General features: G+C 36.1%; 1 protein-coding gene across 3 annotated transcripts in view; it reads left to right on the plus strand.

The window, feature by feature from the left end:
• The window catches only part of GABRA2 (gamma-aminobutyric acid type A receptor subunit alpha2), a 113,547-nt gene that overhangs the window by 65,012 nt on the left and 33,334 nt on the right, over nt 1–15,201 (plus strand). For all 3 annotated transcript variants that reach the window (XM_040624855.1, XM_008701440.1, XM_008701441.1), the window contains exons 5-7: nt 507–589; nt 5,098–5,241; nt 6,284–6,436. In XM_040624855.1, the coding sequence (XP_040480789.1) occupies nt 507–589; nt 5,098–5,241; nt 6,284–6,436 (380 nt within the window). The remainder of the gene's footprint in view (nt 1–506; nt 590–5,097; nt 5,242–6,283; nt 6,437–15,201) is intronic.

Below are 15,201 nucleotides of genomic sequence, written 5' to 3' on the forward strand. Positions count from 1 at the left end.
TGTATGTGATACTCATTCACAGTTGACATATTTTTGGAGGGAGTTCCTGTGAGCTAGTATTGAATTCTTATATCAATTTTGCTATATGGTTGCTGTTGACGTGAGGGAGGAAAATAGCATTCTTTTCATGATAAATTTTCTTTTTTTTTCTCTAGGATTTCAAATGTTAATAATGAATGTTAACGTGAAAATAGCCCTTCAAAAATGCATATATAACTTCTTTATTTCTTAATAAAAAAAACTTCTTTACTTCTTAACAAGCCGCAGAGTTCCAAATGTTAAGTGTATTTGTAAATAAATATTGTTATTTGAGCTCAGATTTTGTATATGCTAATGTCTTCTGAAGGATCACCTAAATGTGAAAGAACAAAAATATTGAAATGTGAATTAGCCTAGTGCGATGCTATAATGAAGGTCCTACTTCATCCTTGATGCTGTTGACAACAGTAAGGAGTGATTTATCTTGACTTGTCAATTTACTTAAAGTGGGAAATTTTTGCTTTTAGGCTTACAGTTCAAGCTGAATGTCCAATGCACCTGGAGGATTTTCCTATGGATGCCCATTCATGTCCTCTAAAGTTTGGCAGCTGTAAGTATGGGGGTGAAGTTACACATTTTGGGTCTGTAGAATCAAGGATAGTCAGCAGCATTGCTTACCTGTACCGTTTCTTCTAATATTATGGAATGCTTAATATTTGCCCAAAAAGATATAGAAGTAAAAGACTTGCTGATTTTCCTCAAGGAACTAATTGACTAGCCCTATCGCACTCTCAAATATCATTATATTTTAATCATGGTGTTTAAATTATCACTTGCTTTACTGCTATTAAAGAGCATCATGTGTTTTTATACATGGGGAAAGGTAGTCCAGGAGCTCCTAGTGAAGGTCAAGACCATGTCATTTACCTTCTTTTCCAAGTTCTAGCACCTTAAAAATGCAAAATGCATTTTTTTTATAACTAAGAATGAATTGTCAAGGATAGATTGTATTGTTTATTAAGGTAGTAATCAGCCTGTTGCAAAGCTGAATCTGTGCAATTATCTTCCTACTTTCCAACTAATGGAAAGAATTTTTCTTAATTTTCTAAAATAAATTTTAAGGAGATGATGTAACTGGATGGCTATGTGCAGGCACCTTCTGCTTACATAATATTTCAGAAAAGGCTCTGTGCATTTGGCCATTCTCTAGGTCACTGAGGTTACAGCTTGTATTCAAGCAGAAGCATTCACTCTCCCAGAATAATTGCAAAGAGGGGAGGTCAAATCATCTCCCTAGGCCCACATTTAGGGCAGGTTCACAATAAATTCATGGACACAGCTATAGCAGCTTCTCTCTTGTGTTAGCATGTCTTACCACCTGACCTTTTCAAAAACCTTGCTCTTTCTGGTATCTCCATCTTTATCCATTCAGGGCACCTTTTGACTTTTCATTCACTTGAACAGAAATGCAGTTCCTTCATCTGGTTAAAAATATGTATGATTGAATAGGTGCCTTCACCCCACAGACTGTATCAAGTAAAAGAAAAGAGAATGATGGCTAAGATGAATGCACACTCCTCTAATTATTTTGATGACCATAGTTCTGTAGAATGAGAAGTTCAATCTTGTTTGTTCTATTCGTTCTTACAAAAGGTGTCAGCTCTCAATTTTCTTTGAGAATCTCTTCTTTGTTTAACTACAAAGCCTTCTTTTATTGTCATGGAAACCATCGCTTCAATACTGGCATTTTTCCCCAAATTATTTAAGATAGTCAATCATGTTATACAACGTAAACATGATGTGGAAAAAACTACAGCAGATGCAGCAGAGAAAAACTCATTTGCATTACGTAAATGGCATTAAAGAGAAAATTGAAAAGCCTTGATAACCAATGAAAGGATTTATTCAAAATGCAGTATGGTATGAGAAGGAAAGGAATTTTTCACTGGACAAGTTAGTGCCATTAAGGCACCAAATATAACTGATGTGATGTCTTAATTCTGAATATGAAATAAATATGCCTGAAAATATTTTAAATAAAACTTTAAAATCCCTTGTACTGTATCTACAGAGTCGTGAAATGTTGCACGTGTGACTTTCTATATCAAGAAGTGATTGATCTAGACAACAAGCAAAGCTTATTGTTATGCATTCTCGAAGTAATCGCTTTCCATTCATTTTCTTCATGTTTATTTTCTGACAGATTGAATAAACAATTTGATTTACATATTATTTTATCTATCCTTGCCAATAGTAAGTGGTGGATACATAAGTGTTAAAAGTATGGACTTTAAGGCTGCCTGGGTAGTACAGTCGGTTAAGTGTCAGACTCTTGATTTCAGCTCAGGTCACAATCTCAGAGTCTTGAGATCGAGCCCCACCTTGGGGCTCCTCACAAAACATGAAGCCTGCTTGAGATTCTCTCTCTCTGTTTCTCCCTTTGCCTCCCCCCCTTCTCTCTCAAGAAAACAAAAAGAAAACAAAAAAGTATGGGCATTAAACATTATGTAATGGATTAGCCAACCCAAGCTTTAAAATGTTGGCACAACAGATTTTGGCAGAAGCAGCCATGGCTTTTTCTTCTAGTCATTTATTCTTCTCTTGCTTAAAAGCCACCTAAAGTGATAGAATTTCTGGAAATTTATCATTGTTCTTAAAGAAGCATCTTTTGTTTAAGTTTATAATTTTGAATTCATTTTTGTTTTGCTTTATTTCTCTTGCCTTATATCTTTATATATTTTCTTGCTGTTCAACATAATTAAAAGTTCCGAAATGGGAGTCTGGATGTGTCCTGTGCATTAGTCCAAAAGAAATTATAAATCATCTTTTGGGATAAAAATTAATAATTAAAAATGATTTGGGGATTTTTTTTCTGGTTACCAAATATTAAGAATCAGTTAGTAGGCATTTGATGTTTAATGCAGATTAGGACTCAAAAATGGATTATTTAACAGAATTAAATGAAATTATTTAACTAAAATCTAATTTAGAGATGGAATTTACAGTGTAATTTGTAGAACAAACTATCTTTCTCTCCTTTTATACTTTACTGAAAAACACTGCAGTGGTCTCCTGGTTTATATGGTGTTGGTGGACCGGGAGTGCCTCAAAGCTGCATGACTTTCTTCTCTGTCTTCTCTCACCAGACTCAAAATCTAAAAAACATATTCCTATCTAACTAATGAAATGTTGCATTACTTCTCCATAAAAGACATGGGAAGTATCAGTCACCTTCTTTAGCATGTTCTTGGGCTGCTATGCAGATTTCCATCTTCATAAAAATAAATAACATAATTAAAATATTATGAGTTTATTGATTAATCTAGCAAGAACAATCTGAGAACTTTTTCTGGGTGACAGGCTCTGTGCCAGGTGCAAGCAGTGTAGATATGAACAAGATAGAGTCCCTGCCCCTTAGTGTCTCCCTAGTTTCTCAAAAATGTCACTGCATTTGTAAGATTTCATTTTCTCTTACTTATGTTTAAAAATAAACATCAAAATTCAAAAATGGAATCATTATACTTAAGAAAAGTTCATAATTTATTAGTATTCACAACTACTAATGTGTATTCATAGGGAAAAAAAAAACAAGCCACTTAAATAATGTGCAAATGGATTGCTAGTTATCCACATTACTAATGTTCCTTATTTAATCATAGCGGCAGAATCATCAATGATTCACTGATTGAAATTAATACAAATTTAGACCTTAGAGTAACCAGAATTCATTCATATACAAGCTATAGGCATATGTCTGCTATTAAAATACATATGTTTTACACATATATATAAAGATAAACACACATCTACATATTTTTAGAGTCTTCGTTCAAAAATTGTTTCACAGAATATAATTTAATTATGGATATAGGTGAATATGTGTACAATGAAAACAGTATTTCACTGATATGAACATTTAGTAGTAACACGCAGAAACCAGACAACATTGTAGTATGTCATTAAAAGGCCACACAACAAAGACACAAACTCATAGACATTCACATTACTGTGACTGATGCTTAAGTGTGAATTGGTCTGTGATCCGTAGACCTTGGATCAAGGTAAGTAGCAGGGCCATCCCAGAACAATGTTATCAAACTAGAAAACCGAACCAGGAGTAACCACTACTTCTAAACATTCCTATGAGCAAAAGTACATAGAAGTTCTTCAAAAGATCAGTAGGATAGCAAGAATTATCTGTTACTTCAACTGTGTAGAGACTTCCCGCATGGAGAGGTCAGCTGTTCCCCACCCGGACAGGCCTAAAGAAAGTGCCAGGGCCAGAGATAGGCTGCCTGCCCTCCAGTGCTAGAATTATCTAACTTCTGCTGAGTTCAGCATTTTGGCCAAATAAATCAGAAGTTACACCTGGTCTGTGTGTGTTTTGTCTCCTACCAATCCATAGGTCTGGGTGCATTAATTTTAAAATGATCATGTTTTAAGGAGTATTTATATCTTGATGAAACCATAGCATTTTGATCTATTTTACATGTTCTGCAATAATTAATTCTCATTCTTCTAATGGAATGCATTGTATCATGATAGCTAAGTCATTTAATTCTTAACGAGGTGAAGGTTTTGAAGAAAAACCTACAAAACTAACTACAAAAATAGTAATTAAAATAAATACAATGCATTTCGTCAATATTCTCATATGATAATAAGTTACTTTTATGTCCGGAGAGTGATATCATTTTTAATTATAAATGTTATTTCATGAGCAGTTGCTATCTCCAAATAAACCATTTAAGTGGGCTTTAGGCATTTATAACCTGTGTACTACAATGTCTTCATCTACTACCTGGGAACCATAGAGGACGTTTGAACCATCTCAGGGCCCAGTGATTTTTGCAGGCTCGGAAGAGAAATTTGCTGTTCACTTCTCAAAGTGGTTGCAATGAAAATACTCTATGGTCATGATTTTCTCTCTTGGTCCACCTCACACTCTTCATACTGAAAATTCTAAATTTCAAAGATACATTTTACTCTACAAAATATGATCCATAAATATCAATCTTTATAATAAATAGTGATTCTATGCAATATATAACTTTTGATGTTGCACTTTATTGATGGTTCTTACTAAAGTTCTTAAATTTTTTTTCTGATTTCCTACAGATGCATATACAACCTCAGAGGTCACTTATATTTGGACTTATAATGCATCCGATTCAGTACAAGTTGCTCCTGATGGCTCCAGATTAAATCAGTATGATCTTCTGGGCCAATCCATTGGAAAGGAAACAATTAAATCCAGTACAGGTTAGTAAAAGGACTCTTAAAAAAAAACTAGTTTCTAAGAAAATTGATGGGTTGAAGTCACTGAAATACGTTAGTTTGCTTCAAAAGTTTTGTTCTTGGGGTCCAAGAACTACCAGCGTAGATTGTAAGAGCTTTTTAGATATTTACAGTCTCAGACCCGACCCCTTACTAAGTCAAGATCTGCACGTTAACAAGATTCCAAGGAAGTGTGCATGAAGTTTGAGAAACACCGGTCTAAAATATACTGTCAATTCAAAAAGTGTGTGACTTTTCAGACAAGCCAATCTTACCTTCAAACAGTGTCACAATTTTCCTAGTTTTCTAATTCTTTTCCTCCTATTCTGGATAATTTGTGACTATCAACTCTTGATTTATGGATCATTACTACTGGCCTGTGTGGGAAAGCTGATGCCCTTACTAAGGGCCACACTCATCTAAGAAAAAGCTGCCATGTTGAACTGACGATGTTACCTCTGGTTGGATGTAAGCCCAGAAAGCAGAAAGGAAGGTCGCTCTCAGGATTGGATAGAAATGATGGCAGTGAGTTAGAGTACACATGCAACATTGAGAGATTCTAAATGGGTGACAGGGTCAAAAGTGGAACATTTGGGTCAAAAGCCTGGGTCAGTCTTAGAGATGTGGCCAGAGACTGACACTTTAAAAAGGCAGGGAGTTAGAACAATCAAAGCAGAGACTTGAAGTTGGTACCAGGCGGGATGAGAGACATGAGAAGATAATTCGTGGTCAAAGAGCATTTGCGAATCCTGTATCTCCTTGGTCAGAGGCATGACCTGGAGAGAAAAACAAATGTACCTTGGATATGTATTGCAAATTTCTTGATAATATTAAAATTCTTTTAAAAATATTCTTGCTATGTTAAAGAGGCATTTAAAGGTTTATACTTTTCATGTTGTATATGTGATGAATTCTTTTTTTCTTATTTTCAAATCAGGGACTGTTCTTTCTCAAATCCGTTCCATTTCCAAAATGTTCAAACTATTGACTATTATAGTTCCTTAAGCTTCTTAAATTTTTCTTCTAGGTGAATATACCGTAATGACAGCTCATTTCCACTTGAAAAGAAAAATTGGGTATTTTGTGATTCAGACATATCTGCCTTGCATCATGACTGTCATTCTCTCCCAAGTGTCATTCTGGCTTAACAGAGAATCTGTGCCTGCAAGAACAGTGTTCGGTGAGTGAATAGCTACACGCTTTCTTGTGTAGCACATTATGTTTTGTGGCATACTTTTAAAAGCATTCTCTTTCTTGATACTCACACCAATAATTTGTGGTGTGTGGGGCAGGGCATATTGTCTCCACCTTGTAGATGAGGAAGCTGAGGCTCAGAGAGGCAAAATACAGAGTCAGTGCCACACTATTAATAAGAGATAGAAACACTACTCAGATCTTCTGGAAACTCAGTCTTCTTACTGTTTTGCTCCTCTTTTCATCATTTGTCTTCATGTTTGTATAAGGAGAAATTCTTAGAGGCTTTGACTTGGAGTATAACAGTACCATATCTCTAGGCTTTCCTTGCTTATTTTTGCTTTGTTTTGTTTTTAGATGGACAAAGATGATCTTTGTATTTCAGGTTAGAGAGAGAAAGGGAAGAAGAGAAAGAAAGAGAACCCTCATTCACTACCACTAGTGTGTTTAATGACAAAGTTAATTCTCTTGATTTAAACCATGCCCCTCTGCCCCTCCCCCCTGCTAGTGCTGTCTTTCTCACTCTCAAGGGCGCTTGCACTCACTCTCTCTGTCTCATAAATAAGTAAAATCTTAAAAAAAAAATAAACCATGCAGGGGAATGACTGCTTTTTGGATGAATGAACTAGGCTGAGCACACTTTGTGCAAAGCAGATTGTCTTTTTGTGTTCAGTACCCTTGTTCATTTAGGAAAGTTTTATCGAGAATCCAGTCTGTTGGATATTGCACCAAGCCCTAGAGCTCAAATACATGTAAAACATAGTCCCTACATTCAATCAGTTAAGTATAGTGGAGGGCAACAGAATAGGCAGAAAAGATAATGGCAACACAGATTAATGGTTATAAAAGAGGTGCATACAAGTTGTTACAAGATAGTGAGAACTGATTAAGTAGCTTAGTTAACATTTAGCTAAGTCTCTTTCTTTTTAGTTAAGTTTTTTAATTTTAATTCCAGTATAATCAGCATATAGTGTTATATTAGTTTCAGGTGTACAATATAGTGATTGAACAATTCTATACCTCATTACTCAGTGCTCATCATGATAAGTGTCCTCTTAATCCCCTTCACTATTTCACCCATCCTCCCACCCAACTCCCCTCTGAAATGCTTTATTTTAAATGAGTGCCCTCAGTTAAAGTTATTGGGCCAAGGCTTGAAGGATGAGTGGGAGTTTCTCAGACAGATGAGATGGGGCAAAAATCCTAGCCTAAAAGGATCAACTGTGCCATAACATCAAGGAATGAAAGCACATAGTGTGTTCAGTGACAGTGAGCTGTTTCCGTGTCAGTGTGGATACATTAGATAGAATTATAGTTTGAGGCCTAGATGAGAATGGCCTTCTAAGCCATGCTAATACAGTGTACCTTTATCTTATAGGCTATAGCAACCCATTTTAGTATTCTGAAGGCATAAATATGTAAAACTTTTAGAACAATGCCTGCCATTTAATACATGCTATAAAACATTAGCTATTCTCATTATCAATGCACAAAAATCAGTTTGATTTTCAACACTGGCAATGAATAATTCAAAAGGAAATTAAAAAAATAATTCGATTTACAGTGGCATCCGAAAGAATAAAATACCTCGGAATAAATCTAACCAAGTACATATAAGACTTGTCCACAGAAAACTACCAAACTTTGCTGAGAGAAATTAAAGAATACCTAACTAAATACCTAATTAAAAACCTAATTATTGGGAGAGACATCCATGTTCATGGATTAGAAAGCGATACTATTAAAATGGGAATAATCCCCGAAGCGATCTATAGGTTCAAAAAATCCAATGGCCTTTTTCTGCAGAAATGGTAAAAGCCAATCCTCAAATTCATATGGAATTACAAGAAGCTCCAAATAGCCAAAACAATATTGATAAAGAAAAACAAAGTTGGTGACTTCACACTTCCCAGTTTCAAAACTTAGTACAAAGCTACATGAATCAAAACAGTGTGGTAGTGTCATAAAGATAGACGTATAGATCAATAGAATAAAATCAGGATAGAAACAAACTCAAGACATGCCTGGGTGGCTCAGTCGGTTAAGCATCTGCCTTTGGCTCAGGTCATGATCCCAGGAAGAGTCCTTTATTGGGCTCCTTTTTCAGCAGGGAGCCTGCTTCTGCCTCTGCCTGCTGCTCCCCCTGCTTGTGCTCTCTCTCTCCCTCTCTCTGACAAATTAAAAAGAAAAGAGAAGAAGAAACAAACTCAAACATTCATGGTGAATCGATTTTCAACAAGTGTGTTAAGAACATTCTATGGGATTTTCAGCAAGGATACCAGAAGCTCAATGACTACCACATGCAAAGGAATGACGTTGGACTCCTACCACATTTCGGATATAGCAATGAACACAAATGGATACAAAACTTTAATATAAAATCTAAAATTATAAAGTTATGAGATGAAAACATATGATAAATCTTTACCATCTTAGATCTAACAATGGATATTTAGATTTGACACCAAAAGCATGAGTAACAATGAAAAAATAAGTAAACTGGATTTCATTAAAATTGAAAACTTTTGTGCCTCAAGGAACATTATCAAAAATGTGAAAAGACAACTTCCATATGGAAGAAAATATTTGCAAATCGTATATCTGATAAGAATTTAATATCCTGACTAAATAAAGAATTCTAAAAACTCAAAAACAAAAAAGCAAAAAGCTATATTTAAAGAATGGGCAAAGAAGTTGAATAGATTTTTTTCTCTAGAGAAAGTATACAAATGGCAAATAAGCACGTAAAATGATATGAAACAACATTGAACATTAAAGAAACACAAAAACCACAATAAAATGCATTTCACACACACTGGGATGGCTATAATAATAATAAAATAAAACAAAACAAAACAAAGACAAGAAATAAGTGTTGGTGAGGATGGGGAGAATAGAAACCCTTATATATTGCTGGTGAGAATGTAAAATGATGCAGCCTCCGTGGACAGCAGTTTGGCAGTTCTTGAAAAGTTAAACGTAGAATAATTCCCATATGACCCACCGATTCCACTTTGAGGTATATAGCCAAGATTTGTGAAAACATATGTTCACATGGAAACCCGTACACAGATGTTTATAGCAACATTATTCCTAATAGTCAAAAAGTAGAAACAACCTAGATTTTCTCCAGTGGATTAATGGATAACCAAAATGTACTTTATACTGACAATAGGATGTTACCCACCCATAAGAGTGATTAAGTAGCGTGCTACAATGTGAGTGAACTTCAAAAACACCATGTTAAGTGAAAGCAGGTGGGCACAAAAGGTCACATATTGTATGGCTCCTTTCATAAGAATTATCCAGAACAGGCAAATCCATAGAGACAGACAGCAGTTTCGTGGTTGCTAGTAGATAGAGGGCAGGGGAAATGGGGAGTTATTACTTAATAAGAACAGTATATTCTTCTAGGATGATGAACAAGTTTGAAACTAGGGAGAGGTGGTGGTTGGCAGAGCATTGTGAATGCATAAATGCCACTGAATTGTACACTTTAAAACGGTTAATTATATACTTCTGGATTTCACCTTAGTGAAATAATTTTAAAAAGTCATGAGTTGGAAAAAAAAAAAAGTAAGGAATGAGTGCATCAAAGCTTTCTCAGGATGATTTAGTTTCAGAAGTTCCTTTTCAGATATCTACTTCAAAAATGTAAATTTTTAAATCAAACCCCCCCCCACCCAAAATGATGGGACCAAAAATAAGAGAAAATTTCCATTCAGATGGAATGGAATAAATAAAAAACTTGCATGATTTTCAGAAGACAAATAATACAGAAGAGAAGTTTTAGGAAGAAATTACACAATTGGTGTTGAATTAATATTCCAGAAAGATCTAAATTTATATGTAAATATAAATTTACATATTGTTTGTTTAATAGTGTTTGAAAATGTTTAAAAGTGTTTAATAAAGGTTGTGAAGGAAATAAAATATTGAGGCAAATAAAGACAGATTTCATAGCATAAATCACAGAGATACATTTGTTAAAAGAGGCCAATGGTAGTCTACTTATAAACATAGAGGAGAGATAAATAGAAGAATAAATACTTAACTTTGAATGAATAGAATGTGTTAGTGTCAGGGCTGCTAAGCTGAATGATAAAAAATATACAAAAGTTTTTAGATTGGTTATAAAAGTAACATATATAAACATATATAAAATTAAAAATCCAGGCTATATTTTATATGAATTACTTACAATACAGATGTAGGGATCCAAAAGTCAGATTTTCATATCGATTGAAACCGGTAGGTGAGGGGCGCCTGGGTGGCTCAGTCGTTGGGCATCTGCCTTCGGCTGGCTCAGGGCGTGATCCCGGAGTCCTGGGATCGAGCCCCACATTGGGCTCCTCTGCTGGGAGCCTGATTCTTCCTCTCCCACTCCCCCTGCTTGTGTTCCCTCTCTCTCTGGCTTTCTCTTTCTCTGTCAAATAAATAAATAAAACCTTTTAAAAAAAAAAGAAAGAAAGAAAAAGAAACCGGTAGGTGGTAAGAGCATTTTGAGTATTATCTCTACAAGTTATTCTGTGTAAAGTTTGTAATAAATACAGTTCTGTGTGAGTGTATGTGTGCGTGTGTGTGCAAGTAAAAGTTAAACAAAAATCTTAACGTCTTGCTGGAATGGGCCTTGAAAGCAGCCCAGCTGTCCTACTCCACACCCTCATCCCATCTTTCACTGTTTTCTGCCTCTTTTTGATTTGAACAACATCGTCTGACAGATACACAGCAGTTATTAAACCAAATTTCTACCCTCTTCAAATTTCTCTCTCTGAATTCATAGTCAGGTTTACAAGCTAGAGAGATCATTAAATCATCTGCCCTCTTCATGCTTGTAAGGCTTTCTGTGATGGATAGCCCACCCAAGTAAAAAACGACCACAGTTAAGAAATTAATATGCCCCGAGAGACAGATGTCAAATTTTTCAACCTTTGAGATCTGGTTTCACACTGTGAACCGAATAAGAAAGTAGGGCAAACAAGACAGTAAGCATAGGAATTGAAATTACAATGCACATCCCTTGACATCAGAGACTTCGTTCCATTATATTGGGTTTTATCTGTTCAGTTTTTTGTAGATTACGTTTATTTTGTAGCTGAAGAGCCAGCCTAATTTTTTTTCAAAGATCTTTCTTTGAAGGGATTGCCTGTGTATCTTGTGATGATAAAAGCCTCCGTTGACTTCCTCTGGGTGTTCAAGCCCAGTTCATGGAACACCAACGAAATACTTATTGAATCTGTTTATCAGCACTGTTGTAGATATTTGGGGTAAGTTCCTGAATAAAAACCGAACAAAACTGTCTTCATGATGAGGCAACTGCCCTCTGTCGTCACTAGTATAAGAAGGCACTTGGGAAACTTTTACCCTCAGACCTTGGGTTTTGTGCTTTCAGAGCTCCTGTGAGCAGACAGTGCATTTGCAATCTGCCAACCTCATTTTGAGTTTGAATAGACATATACATTCCCTCATTTTGTGAAATTGTGGCCCTGGTTCTTTTAGTTGATTAACAGCCTTCAGCACTTCACATAAATGAGAGATAATCATAGCGAATTTGCCAATTATTATCTCCATATTTGAATCCAAATCATTTTTCAAAATTTAGGGATCAGTTTATGAATATATGACTAAGTTTCTATATGAACATGTGAATATGTGAATAAGCTTATATATAAGAAATGTGTACTGGTATTTTTATCTTAATGTTATATTAAGCATGGAATAGAGAATTTTAGCTATTAAAAACTAAAATCAGGGGCGCCTGGGTGGCTCAGTCGGTTAAGCATCTGCCTTTGGCCCAGGTCCTGATCTTGGGGTCCTGGGATGGAGCCCCATGTTAGGCTTCTTGCTCAGTTCAGAGTCTGTCTGTCCCTTGCCCTCTGCCCATCCCCCTGTATGTTCTCTCTTGCTCTTTCTCTCTCTCTCTCTCTCTCAAATGAATAACTAAAATCTTTAAAAAAAAACCTAAAATCAAATAACAAATATCTGTTAGGGTTTAGGTTTTTCAAGTAAAAGAGGACAGGGAGCTCAAAGGTTTATATTTCATGCATCATTCATGGCATATGCGAGGGCCTTACTATTTATCGTATATGAATTTTGGAATAATTAAAACTCCAAAAGGGATATGTTTGGATTGCTCATTTTTCTTCTATTTTCACTATTCAGGTTGACTGTTTATATCAGAGAATCCCAAATATAGTGGCTTGAATGTATGACTTTTTTTTTCCATCTAAAAGAAATCCTCAAGTAGATGGTCCAAGACTAGTGTGGCAACACTTGTGGGTATCAGGGACCCGGTCTCTTTCTGTCTCCCTTCTTTGATATCCTCAGCATGGGGTTTTGCTTCGTAGGCCCAAAAGGCTGTTGGTGCTCCAGCTATAACATTCATATTCAGGAAACAGGAAGGAATAAGCAAAAAGGGCAAAAGACCTCTTCCAGCTCTTTGTTTGCCATTAATAAGCTTTCCCAGAAGTCCCTCCCAATAATTTCTATTTATATATCATTCGTCCAACTTGTCTCATAACTGAGACTCTGAGAAATTGCCATCTGGAATAAATTCAGTGTTCTAATGTTATAGACTGACCAAATATGGGATTTGTAGTTCATGGGTTCTGCTACCGTAAGAAAAAAAGTAGTTGTTTGCTCTAAAGTCCATAAAATTAAGAGTGCATATTCTGGAAACACAGTATCTTGGTTCAAAATCTGGCTCTGCTATAAACAAATTAGGTTACTTCGGGCAAAGTTTTTTTTTTTTTTTTTAAAGATTTTATTTATTTATTTGACAGACATAGAAACAGCCAGCAAGAGAGAGGGAACACAAGCAGGGGGAGTGGGAGAGGAAGAAGCAGGCTCACAGCGGAGGAGCCCGATGTGGGGCTCGATCCCATAACGCCGGATCACACCCTGAGCCAAAGGCAGACGCCTAACCGCTGTGCCACCCAGGTGCCCCCGGGCAAAGTTTTTTTTAACCTCTTTGCACCTTAGTTTCAACCCACTGTAAAATTGGGATGATAATATCTCCCTCATGAGGTAATTTTTTGGAATAAACAGACACACACACACACACACACACACACACACACGGAGCACTTAGAACAATTGTGGCACATAGTAAGTACTATGTAATTATTTGCTAATATTATTGCTATTTATTACCTACTACTTAATTATCTCCTTCTTGTCAAGATATACATTAAGGATGGTCAGATCTTGCTTTAGTTTGAGTAGCAGTAATCCCTTCCCAAGGTGGCATATTTCAAGAGTCTTGAACTCTATAAATCTCTGGGTAAGACAGATCTGGGCAGGAATCCAGCTTCTTTGACATATTAGTGTTTAGTTTGTTTGAAGGGAATTTCAGAATCTTTCATATTCCTTTATTGAAGTGTAATATGCCAGTGTATGTTAAGTTTTAGTCAAGGCTCCTTTAATTACAGTGAAATGAACCCCAAGTCAAGCTGGCTTATGCCTCCTTGTTAACTTCATTCTTAATTAACCATGAACTTGTATAGGTGTAGACAAGAAACACATCTTAGATGTGCATCCCATCTCAAAATCCCATAATTGATTCTTATTGGTTAGACAGGTTCACGTGCTCATCCCTGATGCAATTTTCATGGCCACACACACAATTATTAGCAAGACTTGGGTCACGGGCCACTCCTTGAGCCAGTGGGTACTGTCAGATCCACTACACAAATGGAGAAGGAGTAGTTCCTGAAGGATAGAAGAATTGCAGGCTTCTATTAGAAGGAAGTAATTCCTCACACATCCTCACTCTGCTCTTTGTATCTCATTTATATCTCACTTAGCTCTGTGATGATGACTTTGATTTCTATTTCATTGAGAAAACTGAAGCAACTAGAAAGACTCTCCCTAGAATCCCATAGCCTCATCTATTTAAGCGTCTACACTCACAAACTCTGCTTGACTACAGTTCTTTATGATGCTGACCAATCCACCTGTGCACTAGGATACAGCTCTTCTCCACTTCTTTAAGGATATCATTCCAGCGGTCCTCTCCATTCTCTCTAATGTCAGCTGTGTCTGCAATCCTTAATCATCCTAACAGAAATGCAAATACGGTGTTATTTACCCAATCCTCAGATCAAATTCCCATGATTCTACTAAACCCCTGGATTCTGCCTCATTTTGTTGCTCTCCTTTTCAGTAGTTTTACTTGGAAGAATTATATTTACTGTCCTCAATTTTTGTTCTCCTTTGATCTCTCAAACCCACTCACATCAAGCTTTTGTCTCCAGTACACCACCAGAACTACTCTTTTCAAGGTCCTTGTCATTGCTAAATCCAGTGGCCAATTCTCAGATCAGTTTACTTGATCTAATAGCAAGCAGCCTTTGACAGGGTAAATGAGAAAACTACTAAATGAGAAACATTTGTTGGAAAGAATTTCTTCATTTGGTTTCCAAGATAGCCACATACTCTTGTCTCCCTTCTTTTCATGCCTTCCTAATCTCCTTTGCAGGTCCATACACCTTCCCAGACCACTTAAATATAGGAGGGCTCCAAGCTCAATATTTAGCCATTCTCTTCTCTGTATTTTCTACTTTGGTGACCTCATCCTTTATCATGGCATACTGTAATTTTCATGTGATAATTACAAATTTATAGCTTCTGTCCAGACCTCTTCCCTTTATACATCTTCATCCAATGGTCTTCCTTATATCTCCACTTGAATTTCCAGTATACATCTCAAACTCACTATACACAAAATTGAACTTTCAATCCTCTGCTCCT

This window comes from Ursus maritimus, unplaced genomic scaffold, assembly GCF_017311325.1.
Source record: "Ursus maritimus isolate PB19 unplaced genomic scaffold, ASM1731132v1 scaffold_8, whole genome shotgun sequence".
Lineage (NCBI taxonomy): Eukaryota > Metazoa > Chordata > Mammalia > Carnivora > Ursidae > Ursus > Ursus maritimus.